Source organism: Myiozetetes cayanensis, unplaced genomic scaffold (genome assembly GCF_022539395.1).
Source record: "Myiozetetes cayanensis isolate MyiCay16 unplaced genomic scaffold, myiCay2020 scf10, whole genome shotgun sequence".
Classification (NCBI taxonomy): domain Eukaryota; kingdom Metazoa; phylum Chordata; class Aves; order Passeriformes; family Tyrannidae; genus Myiozetetes; species Myiozetetes cayanensis.
This window is the reverse complement of record NW_026086605.1, coordinates 21,437,590-21,450,430: the sequence shown is the minus strand read 5'-3', so window position 1 is coordinate 21,450,430 and position 12,841 is coordinate 21,437,590. Positions and strand designations below refer to the sequence as shown.

General features: G+C 44.1%; 1 protein-coding gene across 21 annotated transcripts in view; it reads left to right on the top strand.

Moving 5' to 3' along the window:
• Window positions 1–12,841, top strand: part of CAMK2G (calcium/calmodulin dependent protein kinase II gamma) — a 133,546-nt gene that overhangs the window by 75,665 nt on the left and 45,040 nt on the right. For all 21 annotated transcript variants that reach the window (XM_050336485.1, XM_050336400.1, XM_050336452.1 and 18 more), the window contains exons 4-6: window positions 7,660–7,714; window positions 8,287–8,352; window positions 11,174–11,246. In XM_050336485.1, the coding sequence (XP_050192442.1) occupies window positions 7,660–7,714; window positions 8,287–8,352; window positions 11,174–11,246 (194 nt within the window). The remainder of the gene's footprint in view (window positions 1–7,659; window positions 7,715–8,286; window positions 8,353–11,173; window positions 11,247–12,841) is intronic.

The window sequence follows — 12,841 nt, the reverse complement described above, 5'->3', positions numbered from 1 at the left end:
GCACTCTTTTGGCTCATGTAATGTTTAAGTAGGGCATACTAAATGTTATATATCATGCTGAACTTCAGCTTTTCAATACAGACATTGTAAAATCAAAGGAAAAGTAACATTTAGTTGGAACTGAAATGTATTTTAAAAATACTTTGTGTGTGTGTATTTATTTATTTTACTTTTGTTTTTTACCACAGCAGAAGGATGAGTTTCATAATAGGAAAGGTACTGTTCTCCCTGCAGCTCCTTTCTAGGGTGTGAATTTCTGTGCATAAAGGAATTTCCTGACTGGGCAGTGCTTTAGCCTCATTTTTTAGGGCTGGAGTGTTACAAAGGTTACAGTGAGAACAATGGTGGTGGGGGAACCCACCTCTGTGTGTGTCTGCCTTTTCATACTTCCTTAGGACTGTTCCTTGTGTTTCTTTGCAGAGCCGGCAGCAACTTTGTTCTACCTGAACTGGAGCAGAGTGTTAGCAAGTCCTTCTTCTCTTCCATTTTCCAAAGCTTTAGAACTGCAGTTGGTGTGAAATGCTGGGGACTTGGGGAGTCCACAGCAAGCTGGTGTATATCCAGCATGCTGTGACCTCTCTGTGTCAGATTTGGAAGAGGAGGGAAAGAGTCCGTGTTTCTAAGGGACTGGTTAACAGCAGCCTGCTATGTCCTGTTAGCTAACTGTCCTGCTACCATTAGTTACTGTTCTGACAAAGCTGGTCATTAACTGCTGGAACAGATGATTTCTAGAGGATTATTTGCATTACACAATTTAATGCTTTTTAATAGTGAATTTTTAATTAAAAGGAGAGTCTTTTGGAAGCAGTCTGAGCACCTGCAGCTGAATTTTGCGTGTTTAATGTAATTAGACAAACAGCTGGGGTGGGAGCTCAGCACCCAGCTCACAGGCAGTCACAGGTTGGTGGTGGCTCCTGACAGACATCCTGAGTGATGCAAACCGTGCAGGAAGTGTCCTGGCACTCAGCCAGGCTTGGAGGTGGTGGGACAGTTCCCGTCTTGGCTGCCCGGGCTGGTGAGCAGCTGGGGAAGCAGAGAGTGGGTGGTAGCCATCTGTGTCAGTTCACTTGTCACTTGTGCTGCCATGGATGGTAGTGCTCAGTTTGCAGTCTGTCGGGCTGTGTGTATTTGTATCTATAGTTTCAGCACCTCCTGGCATGTTGGAGAATATCATTGGAAGAGGGCATCAGGTAGGTTTTAGCCTTCAGTTTTATTCTGCTTCTTCTGACATGCAGAGTCTCTTGAAATACACCCCTTGCAGTTGCTCTTACCTCCTCCATTTCTCCATGATACAGGCAAAAGTCTGACATCTGGTTGGAAATATCTGAGAAGTGAAGTTGTGGCTGTTTCAAATAAGTGGCTGACCTTTAAATAACATAGTTCAGTCCAGAAGATCCCATTTTACATTTAAGAATACCAGTGAACCTAGATTTAGCAGACAAGGTTACCTGTAGCTTGAACACTGTCCCTAAGGACAGGCAAAGACAACTGGTATGTAGGAGCAAGAATATTTCAGTCCACATTACCTTTTCCTAAGCAGAGATGAGTGATTGCCAGGTGAAGATACTGGGAATTGTCCTGTGGAATTATTCTTCTGTAGTTGCCTTTTGTTGTGTCTTCAGAAACCTCTTTGCTGGCAGATACTTGCTTGCAGCATGTTGCCAGAAACCACCCTGTGTTAACAATAGCCTGCCTGCTCCAGCCATGGGCTGAGCCCTTGTGCTTGACATAACAGTAAAAAGATAATAATATTCAGCACACTGGACAGAGTGAAAGCGAGATGTGGGTCAAAGCCAGGCTAGGCACATTCTGTGTTTGTTTCCCCTATATCAGTTGGCCTTTTATGTGTGACCTTTTAAAAATTAGATGCCTGTTGCTTTTTAGCGTCTTCTTATGTTCCTGTAGTTCAGGTGGGGTTTTGTGAAAATTGAAAGCTCTTTGCTGATCTCTTCATGATTCACTTCAACTTTTACATTCACAGAGCCTTGCTGTGCATGACTCAGCAGCAATTTGCATTGGTTGTTAGGCTGGTGCAGTTTGATATGAAGGAGATTTTCCCCTCATGCTCCCTTGGTTCATATCACAGTCAGCAGAGAGCTGTGGCTGTCTGTACAGGGTCACTTCATTCAAGCAGGGAATGTAAACCGTGTTGCATGACTGTTACTGTATTGCTGTTTCTCACTAAAATACTTAATTTTCTGTAGTTATTATAATAGCCTATTAATATTATTACTTTCAAAAATAAAAACTGTATGTGCGTGAGGACTTTGAAACACTTTGAAGTAGCAACTTCAAGTTCTGCTCTTGAGGCAAGATTTCCAGTGAGTCTCTGAAGACAGCAGGCAGAGAAAAGTAATATTCACAGCAGATGTTCTTCGAAAGTGCTTGAATTCCTGGTACACAGCTGCTGTTAGGTTCAGTAGCTGCAACACATCCCCTTGAGCCACTCACTGTGGGATCAGGCTCTTTGCAAATGCTCTGGGTTCCATTAGGGCCTCGGACCTGACATACCCACACAAGACAGAAAATAACTTGCCTGACTTGCATCAGGCTGTGTTGAAGATCTGGGTTTTTGGGGAACAGGAGTGGTTTGGTATCACTGTTTTTCTGGTGTTTTTTTTCCAAAGGCCAGCTTTGTGGGAGATGCTTCCAGTATAGGAAAGACCATTTTACTTAGGATGAGGCTGGAGAGGAGACTGAGGGTAGAAAAGAATACTTAAACCAGTTAATTGGGTTATGCCTTGTGTGTTGTGATGCATCACAGATCTTTAACTGTGCAGAATTACATGTGTGCATTTAAAATTGGGTGAACAGTTTTGGGTAGCAGACTCTCATCACCCTTGGTGGAGCGTCACTGCAGTACCAGATTCAGGACTATGTATAATTAAAGTTAGAATTTTACAACTTGCGGAAAACATTGTTTCATCAAGATGCTGTACTGAAACAAGTCCTTGTTTCTCCCAGAAGCTACGTGCTTCTTGGAGATATCCAAGTGGTGATGCACACTTTCTGATGACCGAGCAGCTGGTATTGTTGGAGATGTTTCTACCTAACAGTCTGTAACTGATTCTGCTCCTTTGGATAGCATTTGTTCTGGCAGTGCTTACTAGTGCTCTAGGGTTTTTTTATTTATTATTTCTAAAGTTATCAGTAAGACCTGCCAGTCTTACAAAATTAGATGTGCATGTGAACTCTACAAACCCTCTGTTTTTTATGTCAATGGGATTTTTTTCTGTGCTCTGAAAGGACCTCAATGTCTGACTTGCTTCTGTTTTTTTTCTTACTCTCCTCTCTTTGTCTGTTCTTGTGAACCTAACCATTGTAGTACATGCTCTTTCATCCATCAGAGATCTTTGAATGGGAAGAGTCATCAGGGGGCTCCAGCTGTGTGTGGTGTTGGCAGGGTCTAATTTCCTACATCTATAAGACTCATTGTGTTAAGAGTGTTTGACTGGGAAGGAAATACAGTTTGAATTGCTGCTTCTGGGCAACATAATGAGCTAATAGAAATAATCTACTTCATCTTCTGATGAATAAAGTGAGATGAGGTTCCTTGGCGAGTACTGGTCTCTTTTGTAGTTTGGTTGTGTTTTGGAAGGCGCTATATTGCTGTTGTGCAACTTCCCTCTTGCCGCGACTTGAGACTTTTTGTGATGTGTGCATTTGTCTAGCCTGCTGTGCTAGACAGAGACATCACTGCTCCCCTGACAAGAGGAAAAAAAAAAAGTACTGTAATATTTTTGAAGAAAAGGTTAACTGGATGAGTACTTTTACTTCTCCATATTTCTTATGATGTATAATCGGGTTTTGGGCAGACTTTACCCTCCAGTATTTACATATTATTATATTTTTCACCCTCTTGTGTCAAAAGGTTACACAGACATGAGCAGTCTTTGTGAGCTCTACTCAAGTGCTTGGTTGAGGCTGAGCTTGTGGTAGTCAGTAATAGAGTTGTCAGGCAGTGTGTCAGGACTAGCAGCCTGTGAACAAATGGGATGGTCTTTTCATGGGAAAGTGTCTGAAACAGCAGACAGCCCAGTACTTGGATTTCACTCTTGGAACTGGCCATTCAGGAAATTGTGTCCTGCCTTCAGGTGAAGGACACTTGCATAGGATATCTTAAGCAGAGAGAGTTCATTACCATCTAGACAGTGGAGGTATCAGATGGTTTCTGATGTTTGTGTATTGTCATGAGGAATACTCACACAGTGTGGATCATATTTGTGAACCAAAATGGAGAGGAGGCACAGAACCTTTTAAAATGTTTTTTATCCTTCAGTTACTTCTAAATATATGCCATTTCATGGACTGGCTGAATAGTTTTGGAAAAGGCAGATCATGTGTTTAAGCTGATTGTCCCTAGCAGTTAGCACTGCATTAGAAAGCGGGACATTTTGACTTCATGTGTCAGCAGAGTGGACCATGGCATCAGAGCTGTCCATTGCAGTCTCCTTGCTGGTCAGGAAAGCTCTTGTGGCTCTGCAGGAAGGTAAGGAAGCAAAACGTTACAGTGAAAGGGCACTAGTGTTCTTTCTGTTCTACTGCTGGGTATTGTTTTTATTTCTTCACGTCAGCATCACTATGAAGTAGGTGAGGGCTGGAATTGAAAGTCATAAATTTTGGTATATTCAGACTTTTTCTAATCCTTTTTGACTCCTCTCATTGCTGTCCTCCTTCATACTTGAAGCCTAATATTTTGAGCTGTCACTAGTTATGCCTGTGCAGGGTGGTGGGGCCCAGTGTCATTTTTCCTGTAGCTTTTCTAGCTTTTGCTGTTCTACCATTACTCTCTGAGCTTTGTTACCTCAGCAGCTTAAATCCTGGACAGATTTTGTTCCAGCATGGCTCTGGGCTGTTGTGAGGAGGCGGCTCCCTTGTTAAGTTAATGACCTGTGTCCTGCCTTCAAGGCCTTCTTTTGCTGTGCAGCCCTAGGGTGATGTACAGCGTCAGTATTTATGAACTGTCTCTGTCCTCCTGTCATGGTTCCTCACCTAAGGATGCAAGTAGTGTTTTACTGTCCTTGAAGGCTCTTTTTGCTGCTTCTGCCAGTCTCTGCCAGCTGAATTGCTACTTCCTTCCCTTTTCATAATGTAGCTGACAAAATGCTTTCCTCAGGACAAAGAAATAGCACCAATCAGCTCATTTGTGTTTCATTTTCTGATGTAATTTGCTGCCCGCATCTTTGCGTCAAAGTTTTATCGTTCACTGTTTCTCACTTCTACCTGCAGACATGTTTGCTGTTCCTTTTTCAAGCCACTGTTCTCAACCTGCTGGTGGTTGTGCTCCTCCTCTGTCATGTTTTCATTCATGCCACTCTCTTCTCTGCTCAGTGTTTCTTGCAGTGCTTTGGTGACCTTTTAGGTGCCTGAGGAAGAAGAATGCTTTTTCATGCCCACTGAGCGTCACCAGACATGACCTTATTAGCACATTCAGCTTTCCTTGAAGTTTCTCCATCTGTTCATAAGGTCTCTTCACAGACTTTTGCCTGTGTTCTGGGCCTCTGCTCTTGTTGATGTGCTTGTCTCCTACTTTCACCTCAAATAGTCTTGTTCACTGGAGTGAAAACTGCCCTGCATTGGGAATCCAAATGTTTGTTTCAGCCACTTTCCATCTTGTTTCCAGACTTGAATGAAAATCTTTTCTCCTAGGAAATACCCTTCTTCTCACTTGCATTTTTGTAATGCTGCCTCTGCTGCTTTCTGCCAAGTGCTCGGGAGGCAAGTTTTCTTGTAAGCACAAAATTGTATTGCAATAAAGTTATTACACAGCCAACTGAAACTGCTTACTTGGAAGATTTTTTTGTTTGCAGCGAATGATTTAAGGAACATAGTTCTTAAAGGTGATGTATCTCTGTTTTGCTGCAGTAGGAACAGCACGTTGCACCTGAAACACCTGCTGTACTGGTACTCTAACTGTACTTGCTTGTTTACAGCATTATGCTGGGTGGAGTGCTCCTCCCAAACCCCTGCAGTTACATATGCAGTAGAAATGCTGAGGAAAGGAAAGCGATCAAGGGACCTGGTCAGAGAGCTTGTAGATAAAGGAAGGAAAAATATAGGAATCAGCAGGTAAAAAGAATAAGGAAAGAATGATACCCTTTTAGATAAGGTACTGGCAGTGGTCTCTGCACGTCTGTGCTACTGTCTGTTCTGAGTTTGTGCATATTTGCTTGCATGTGGAAGGGTGCCTTAGCAAAGGAGAGGTGCAAGGAGGAGCAGAGATGAGCATTGACAACGTGTGCAGAAGCTGTCCCCTATGAGGTAGGATCACGTGCCAAGTGCTGGTTTGAAACATTCCCAAGACAGTGGTGGTATCTGATATCATGCACCAATAAGAGGTGCAAACAGACCTGTTGATACTGGCAGAGAGAAAACCATGATGCTGGGAAAATCAAGGCAGGTCACCTGTATTGTATGTGGAAGAGAATGGAAGACAGGGAGGAGAGGCAAAGGTACTGTTAAAGTGACAGAGGAGGATAATGAGATTTCTCTTGTAAGAATGAGATCAGTATTGTTACTTTGGTCAATAGTCGATTACAAGGTGTTACAGTGACTAAGGCTCAGTCTTGTCTCAACTAGTTGCTTTAGTTGGGTGAGATGGTCATGTGAAGAAGACACCTTGTTCTATTCAGGCTGTGAAAGTTTAGAAACTGAGTCAAAGAGGATTGCTAACTTGTGACTGATTGGCAGGGAAAAGTGTCAAGTTTTACAGAAGAGGAGAAAAGAAAAAAGTAAGGGTTAGGTAGCAATATGAAATGAAGTTTCTTCTCTTGGGTTAGAATTAGTTCCAAAAAACATCAAAGAAATTGAGAATTTAATTCAGACAGGAGAAAACAGCACTGTGCTGGATGCATAGATGCAATAATTATTACCTGTGTGTAAAATGAGGAAAGAAGATCCCAGAGATCCCAGAATATCAGGGAATAGTGGCCCATTGTGGGCCTGTACGTTAAAGGGGACAAGGTAAAAGGTGAAGATTAATTTAGGCAATAGGAGCAGAATTTGGGGGAGATAGGTAAGGAAGCTGAAGGTGGATGAAATTTTGAGAAAGAGAAACGTGATCAGATATGTCCTGTAACAAGCAGGTCAGAAAAATGAGATAAGAAACTGGTTCTGAATTTTGGATAAGGATTTGGGGTGTAAGTCAGAATGAAATGAGGAAATAGAAGTAAGAGAAGGGAATGTCATGTAGCCTTACAGATGAAAGACAGAAGGAAGACCAACGGTACTGATATGCAGGTAGGGTCAGAAGTTAATTTATGGATTGGAGGCTTGCTTTGAGACTCTGAAAAGAGTTTGTTTTTGGGAATAAGGATGGATGGGGAGAGATGGCAAAACATGAACATGGAGGATAATACTGGCAGATGTGAAAGGAAGGTACTGAAGTGTTAGAGAAGGAGAATGAACAGGAGGTCAAAGATACTTGGAGTTTGTTTTGACACTGGGGAGGGGTGAGTGTTTGTGAAGGACACCCATCTGTTCCTTTGAGATAACGGGAGGAAATGGGTCACTAAGGGAGCACACAAAGTGAAGGGCATAGGGAATTAATAGACTGATTGATTTGAGGGAAAACTTGACTGTGTGCATGAGTTTGATTTGTGAAGTGTCATATTTGCTCCATGCTCTGTAAATCTCCATTTCTTGATTATGTTTTTGCAGTGCGACTCCACGACAGCATTTCAGAAGAAGGTTTCCATTACCTCGTCTTTGATCTGTAAGTGTCTGTCTTTGATGCTTCACCAGTGATGCAGGCATGTTGATGGTTGACTAAGAGTGGAATAAAAAACACCTGCATTACTGTAATTCTCCCTTTCTCTTTCGAGACCTGTAGATACCTCTGGCCTATTTGACAAAAATCCATTGACTGTGTGGTGGGGACAGACCAGGAAGGCTCCTGGCACCAGGTGTAAGCATGGGATGGCAAAGAATGGCTATCCGTGTATGGAGACTGTTTGACTTTTGCCCCTGGGGCAGCCTAGCGGAGGTCAGAGGAGGGATGTTGTTCCCAAGCTTAACATATACTAATCTCTGTAGAGGTGTATGGACAATCCGTGTGCAGTCAGCATGTCCTGTACACTGCTGGTGAAATGGCAGTCCACGGAGTCAGTCACATGGATATGCCAGTGCTGGTGCCATGGTGGTGGAGTTTGCTCTGGTTCCTCTGTGATGCAGTTTCCCACACGGGCTGCAGCAAAAGATCCACACGGGGGGGCCACACACATCCTGTGCATCCTTGAGATACACACACATGGGCTCCGTAACCTCCTTTGTTCTTTTGTACTCCAGGGTTACTGGTGGGGAGCTCTTTGAGGATATTGTTGCTAGAGAATACTACAGTGAAGCAGATGCCAGGTAAGACTCCTTCCAGACCCTTTCATGTATGTGCCATGTGCACACATTGTACATACATGTACAATGTACAAGTGGAATGAGTTTCCTGACTGCTGATCTGTGCATGGCTTTGTTCTAGCACTCTTGCTCCTTGCCTGGATAAAACAATTCCTCTTTCTGCTGTTAGCATAAACTTATTGTCACCAGTCAACCTACCTTGCTGCAGCTCTAGCCCTTTCTACCTGCAGACACTGCTGGCTCTGCCTTTTGCAGATGCTGTGCTCTTTACTGGGAGAACCATTGCTAGCGGCTTTGTCTACCTGACCTTTCTGGTGATAGTGTGTCCTTACTGAGCAAATGTAGGGGAGAGTTGTCCTGTGGTTATGAGGTGTGCCTGCTTGGCTTCTACCTTCTCCTAGCACGGTTTCCAGTAATGTGCCCTTGCTGTTGGGCAGACCTATTCAATTTGCCTGTGTCTAGGTAGTGGTTTACAGGACAGTGGGGAGAGGGAGCTTTGAAGACTGTGTTTCTGTGGAAACCCTCTCTGACTGTGAGTTGTTTAGTGCAGTAAGAAAAGGCACAATATGTGAGAGAAACCTTTATATTTTAATGTTAAAAATATTTAGAGTTATGCCCTTCTTTTCCTCAATGTGTCCCTTCTCTCCTACCTGTGAGCTTCCTGAAGTGGCATGTGCTTGTCCCTCTTTATGCAGTGTATTCTCTGCAGCAGTAGCTGAGGGTGTTCTCTGACCCATCCATCTGCTGGACACACAGCATCTGGAATCAAAGCTGGGATTAGGCCGCTCCTGTTTTGCTTTAGCATGGCCTGGAAGTGACCCAATGGTGACATTTTACTCTGCTTATTCTGTGTTTGTGTTCTTATCCCATACTAACCCTTGCTGAAGCAGGAGTTAGGGGAGCCATGAGAAGAGAGGGGTCAGATGGAAGTAGTTGGCACTGTGGCAGGTTGAGCTTGGTAGGCAGTCCTGTGAGGAAGATGATACTGAGTGCAAGGAAGAAGAGAGTGTGTTAGTGTAGCTACTGCTGATGGAGTCTGCAGGCACTTATTTGCTTTCCCTGTGGTACACTTACAGCCTGTCTCCTGGGCATTGCAGGGTTTCAAATGAGGCATTGCACTGCGTGCTCTACCGTGAGCCATCTGGTAACTGGGAAGGCCGGTGAACTCATCAACTCTGGTGGGGCTTCTGGCAAAGAGGTCTGAGAGCCCCATAGATGTTTTCAGTGGGGTGTACAGACCTTGTAGGTACACCATCTCAGATGAATAAACAGTCGTGCCGCTCTGCCTTGACGTTGGGAAGTTCTGAGGTTATCAATCACAATCCTTCCCTTGTCCCTCTTGCCGGTGCCTGTTCCCTGAAGAGCTCAAGAGCTGTCAGTGACTGACACTGCTCAGGAAAATTATGGCAGAGTTAGGGGAAAAGAAGAACTGTCTGTTGCTCTGTGAGCTCTCCTCGGGGTGCTCAACCTTCTAATTGTCAGCCGGCCAGGTCTCAAAGTGCCCACAAGATGACAGAGTGAAACTCCTCCCTTTCTCTCCCCATGCCGTGCTGAATTCCAGAGCAGGCTGGGAGAGCAAGGAAGCGAGGTCCGTGCCAATCTGCCGTGTTTGGCTTGCCTGGGACACCTCACACTTTTGCCATTTTTGGCCAGAAAATCTCTCTCGCTCAGACTCAGCTCTGTTCTAATTATACATTTTTGTTTTGGGAGCGGGGAGATTTTCATGGATTCCGACCCTAAGGATCATACTGCCAGCTCCAGAAGGGTGGGGGTAGCAAACACATAGTGCTGCACCTCGTCTTCTCTTCCTCCCCCTCACCCTCTTCCCATCTTTTCCAGAAGCCTTTTTCCCTTCCCTCAAATATGTCACTCGTTTCAAATTTGTTCCCCTGAGATTTGTAGAAGTCGGTGAGGTGACTGAGAGATCCTGCAGCGAGGACATAGCCCTCTCTGAGTTGCCCACATCTGCATGCTTACTGCCCAGCCATAGCTGTCAAAATCCCTATTCCATTACACATTCACCCTTGGCAGCTGAGTAAACGTTTAGTGGAAGAGATGGTTTCAACCAGGAATCTCACCCATGGGCGTGTTGTGCTGTTCTTATGCGACAGGTGTAAATAACATCTTGCCTTTGCCTTGTGGTTTACAGCAGTGAGAATGGCAGAGGCAGGGTTTTCTGTGAGCTGGGGGAGTGCAGCACACTGCACTTAACAGAATGAGTCTGCTTTTCAGATTACTAACCCCTTAAGTGGGATCTGTACTTAAAAGGCACCCAGCAAGCGGGTGTGTGTGCGCATTGTGTATATAAAGTGCTTGAGATGCTGCTCTGAAAGCTTTGCAAACTGGCAGGAGCCCAGGCATCGTCATCCTGAATTTGCTGGGGGAGGCTGCTGCTCTCTCTCAGTTTATTCTTCGCTCGGGACTAGCCCAGTGGAATGTTTCCTGGAGTTATTTGGTCTTGCTTGCACAATTTTGGCTGCTGTTTGCAGATACTTGGATGGCTTGGTTGTTCTGTGTGGGGTGGGCACTGTTGTCTGAAGGAACAAGTCAGAGGCTTAATGTGATGGGAAGGAAATGATGGGAGGTAGGAAAGAGGCTTTATGGTCGTGCTATAGAAGAGATATCTGGCATCCTGTTGCTGGGGGCTGGGGATGCTCAGCTGTGACAGTACTGAGCTGTGACATCCAGTGGTCATGACGAAGGGATTCAGCCTGGGGTCTTGAACTCCCACCTAGTACAAGTATAAAAGTTAGGGAAATAGTTCTGGGATGAGATGTCAAATTTGTGTGCATAACTCTGTGTGTCTCTCCCCTTTATCTTTCAGCCACTGTATTCATCAGATACTGGAGAGTGTGAATCACATTCACCAGCATGATATCGTGCACAGGGACTTGAAGGTAATGTTTCCTCTGTGCTGTAGTCTGAGGAGTGCAGCCAGGGGATCACTGGAAGGCAAGACAGGAATACTGTGTTGCCAGCTGGCGGGTTTTTTTGTTGTTGGTTTTTGTTTTGTTTTGTTTTGTTTTTTTACTTGAACAAGGCTCAGGGGTTCCTGAAGCACAGATTTGCTTCTTCAGAGTTTTCTGGAGGGTGTGCTGAACTCCTGAGGAAGTTTTCAGTCTTGGTGAACCTTGCCAGCTCTCAGCTTCTTTGAGGCAGCTCCAGGATGGAGTAGTTGTGAATCTTGGAGTACAGTAGACTTACAGAGAAACTTGGGTAGGATTCATTATAATGAAGGATGCTTTCTAGTTTGTGATTGAAGAGATCTCTAGAGACCTGGAGCAATCTCTGTTCAATCTGCCAGGATGAGTTTGTCTGCACAGAGCATGTGTATTTTTATTCTGCAGTGTTGCCAAACACATGCCATTGTGCTGGGGCAGAGATGCTCAACAAGAATTTTTTGTGTCATTTCTTTCTTCTCTCATCAGCAGAAGCACTTTAAATCTAAAACCAAAACTGCTGTTTGGTTTAACACTGGGTGAATCAACCATTTGCCAAATTATAACACATTTACAGACCCAGAGCCACCACAGTGTAGTTACCTAAACTCCCTTCCCACACTGTGCCTGCTGTACTGGGAGCTGGGCAGGTTCCAGAATGAAGAGATTTGTGCAGGAAGGTCTGCCTGCCCTGAAGCCCTCTCTGTCTAAAGTGGAAATGGTGATGGTCACCAGCAGTCCAGTTAAATTAATGCAGGGTGACACAGGCTACTAGTGTTGATTTTGGCTTATTAAACAATGCATAAGGGGGAAAGTAGAAAAATATTTTGCAGAGAGCAAGGCAAAAGCACGTTGCAGGCTTGGTGGCAATGTTCCTCTGGTGTTTTGATCTGGTGGATAACCCTTAGTGTTTCTGGCAAACTCCCATGCAACACTTTTGACCCGCTGATTCATAGCACTGTGAAAACATGCAAATGATCTACTGTGGAATGGCTGCTCTCAATTAGACCTGACACTTGCTCTTGAGAAAGCAATATTCAAGAGGTACTACTGTCCAAAATTAGGGCATTTGTGAAAATCAGTAGTGTTTTCCAGTTCAGGGTAAGTTTTCCTTCACATCCTGAGTTCAGATGTATAATCTGGTTTCCTTCCAAAAGTTTTGTTTGTATGAAAGTTAGCAACTTGTTTAGAACTTATCAGCTGCTAGACACTCCTCACTGTAGTTAATGTGTTTCTTCTGTTTCTTGCTCTGATTGACTGAAACTATCCAGGCCTGAAGACTAATAATTTCTTTTAGCTATGAAAAATCCTGTGTTTTTTTATGTTATATTTAGCTCCTTGCTAAAAGCTTGGCCTTCAGGATCAGTGTGTAATAACTGCAGAGCTTGCTTCAAGTAAAGTTTTGTCTTTTGCACCTCCCTCACATAAGCCTGTCTTTTGGCTGACATGCTATTAAAGAATGTCAAACGTTGAGCTGCCCATAGGGACCATAAGAAATTACAAAGTGCATTCACATCCTCACCAAAAAGTATTTGAAACCTGAGACAACCCAT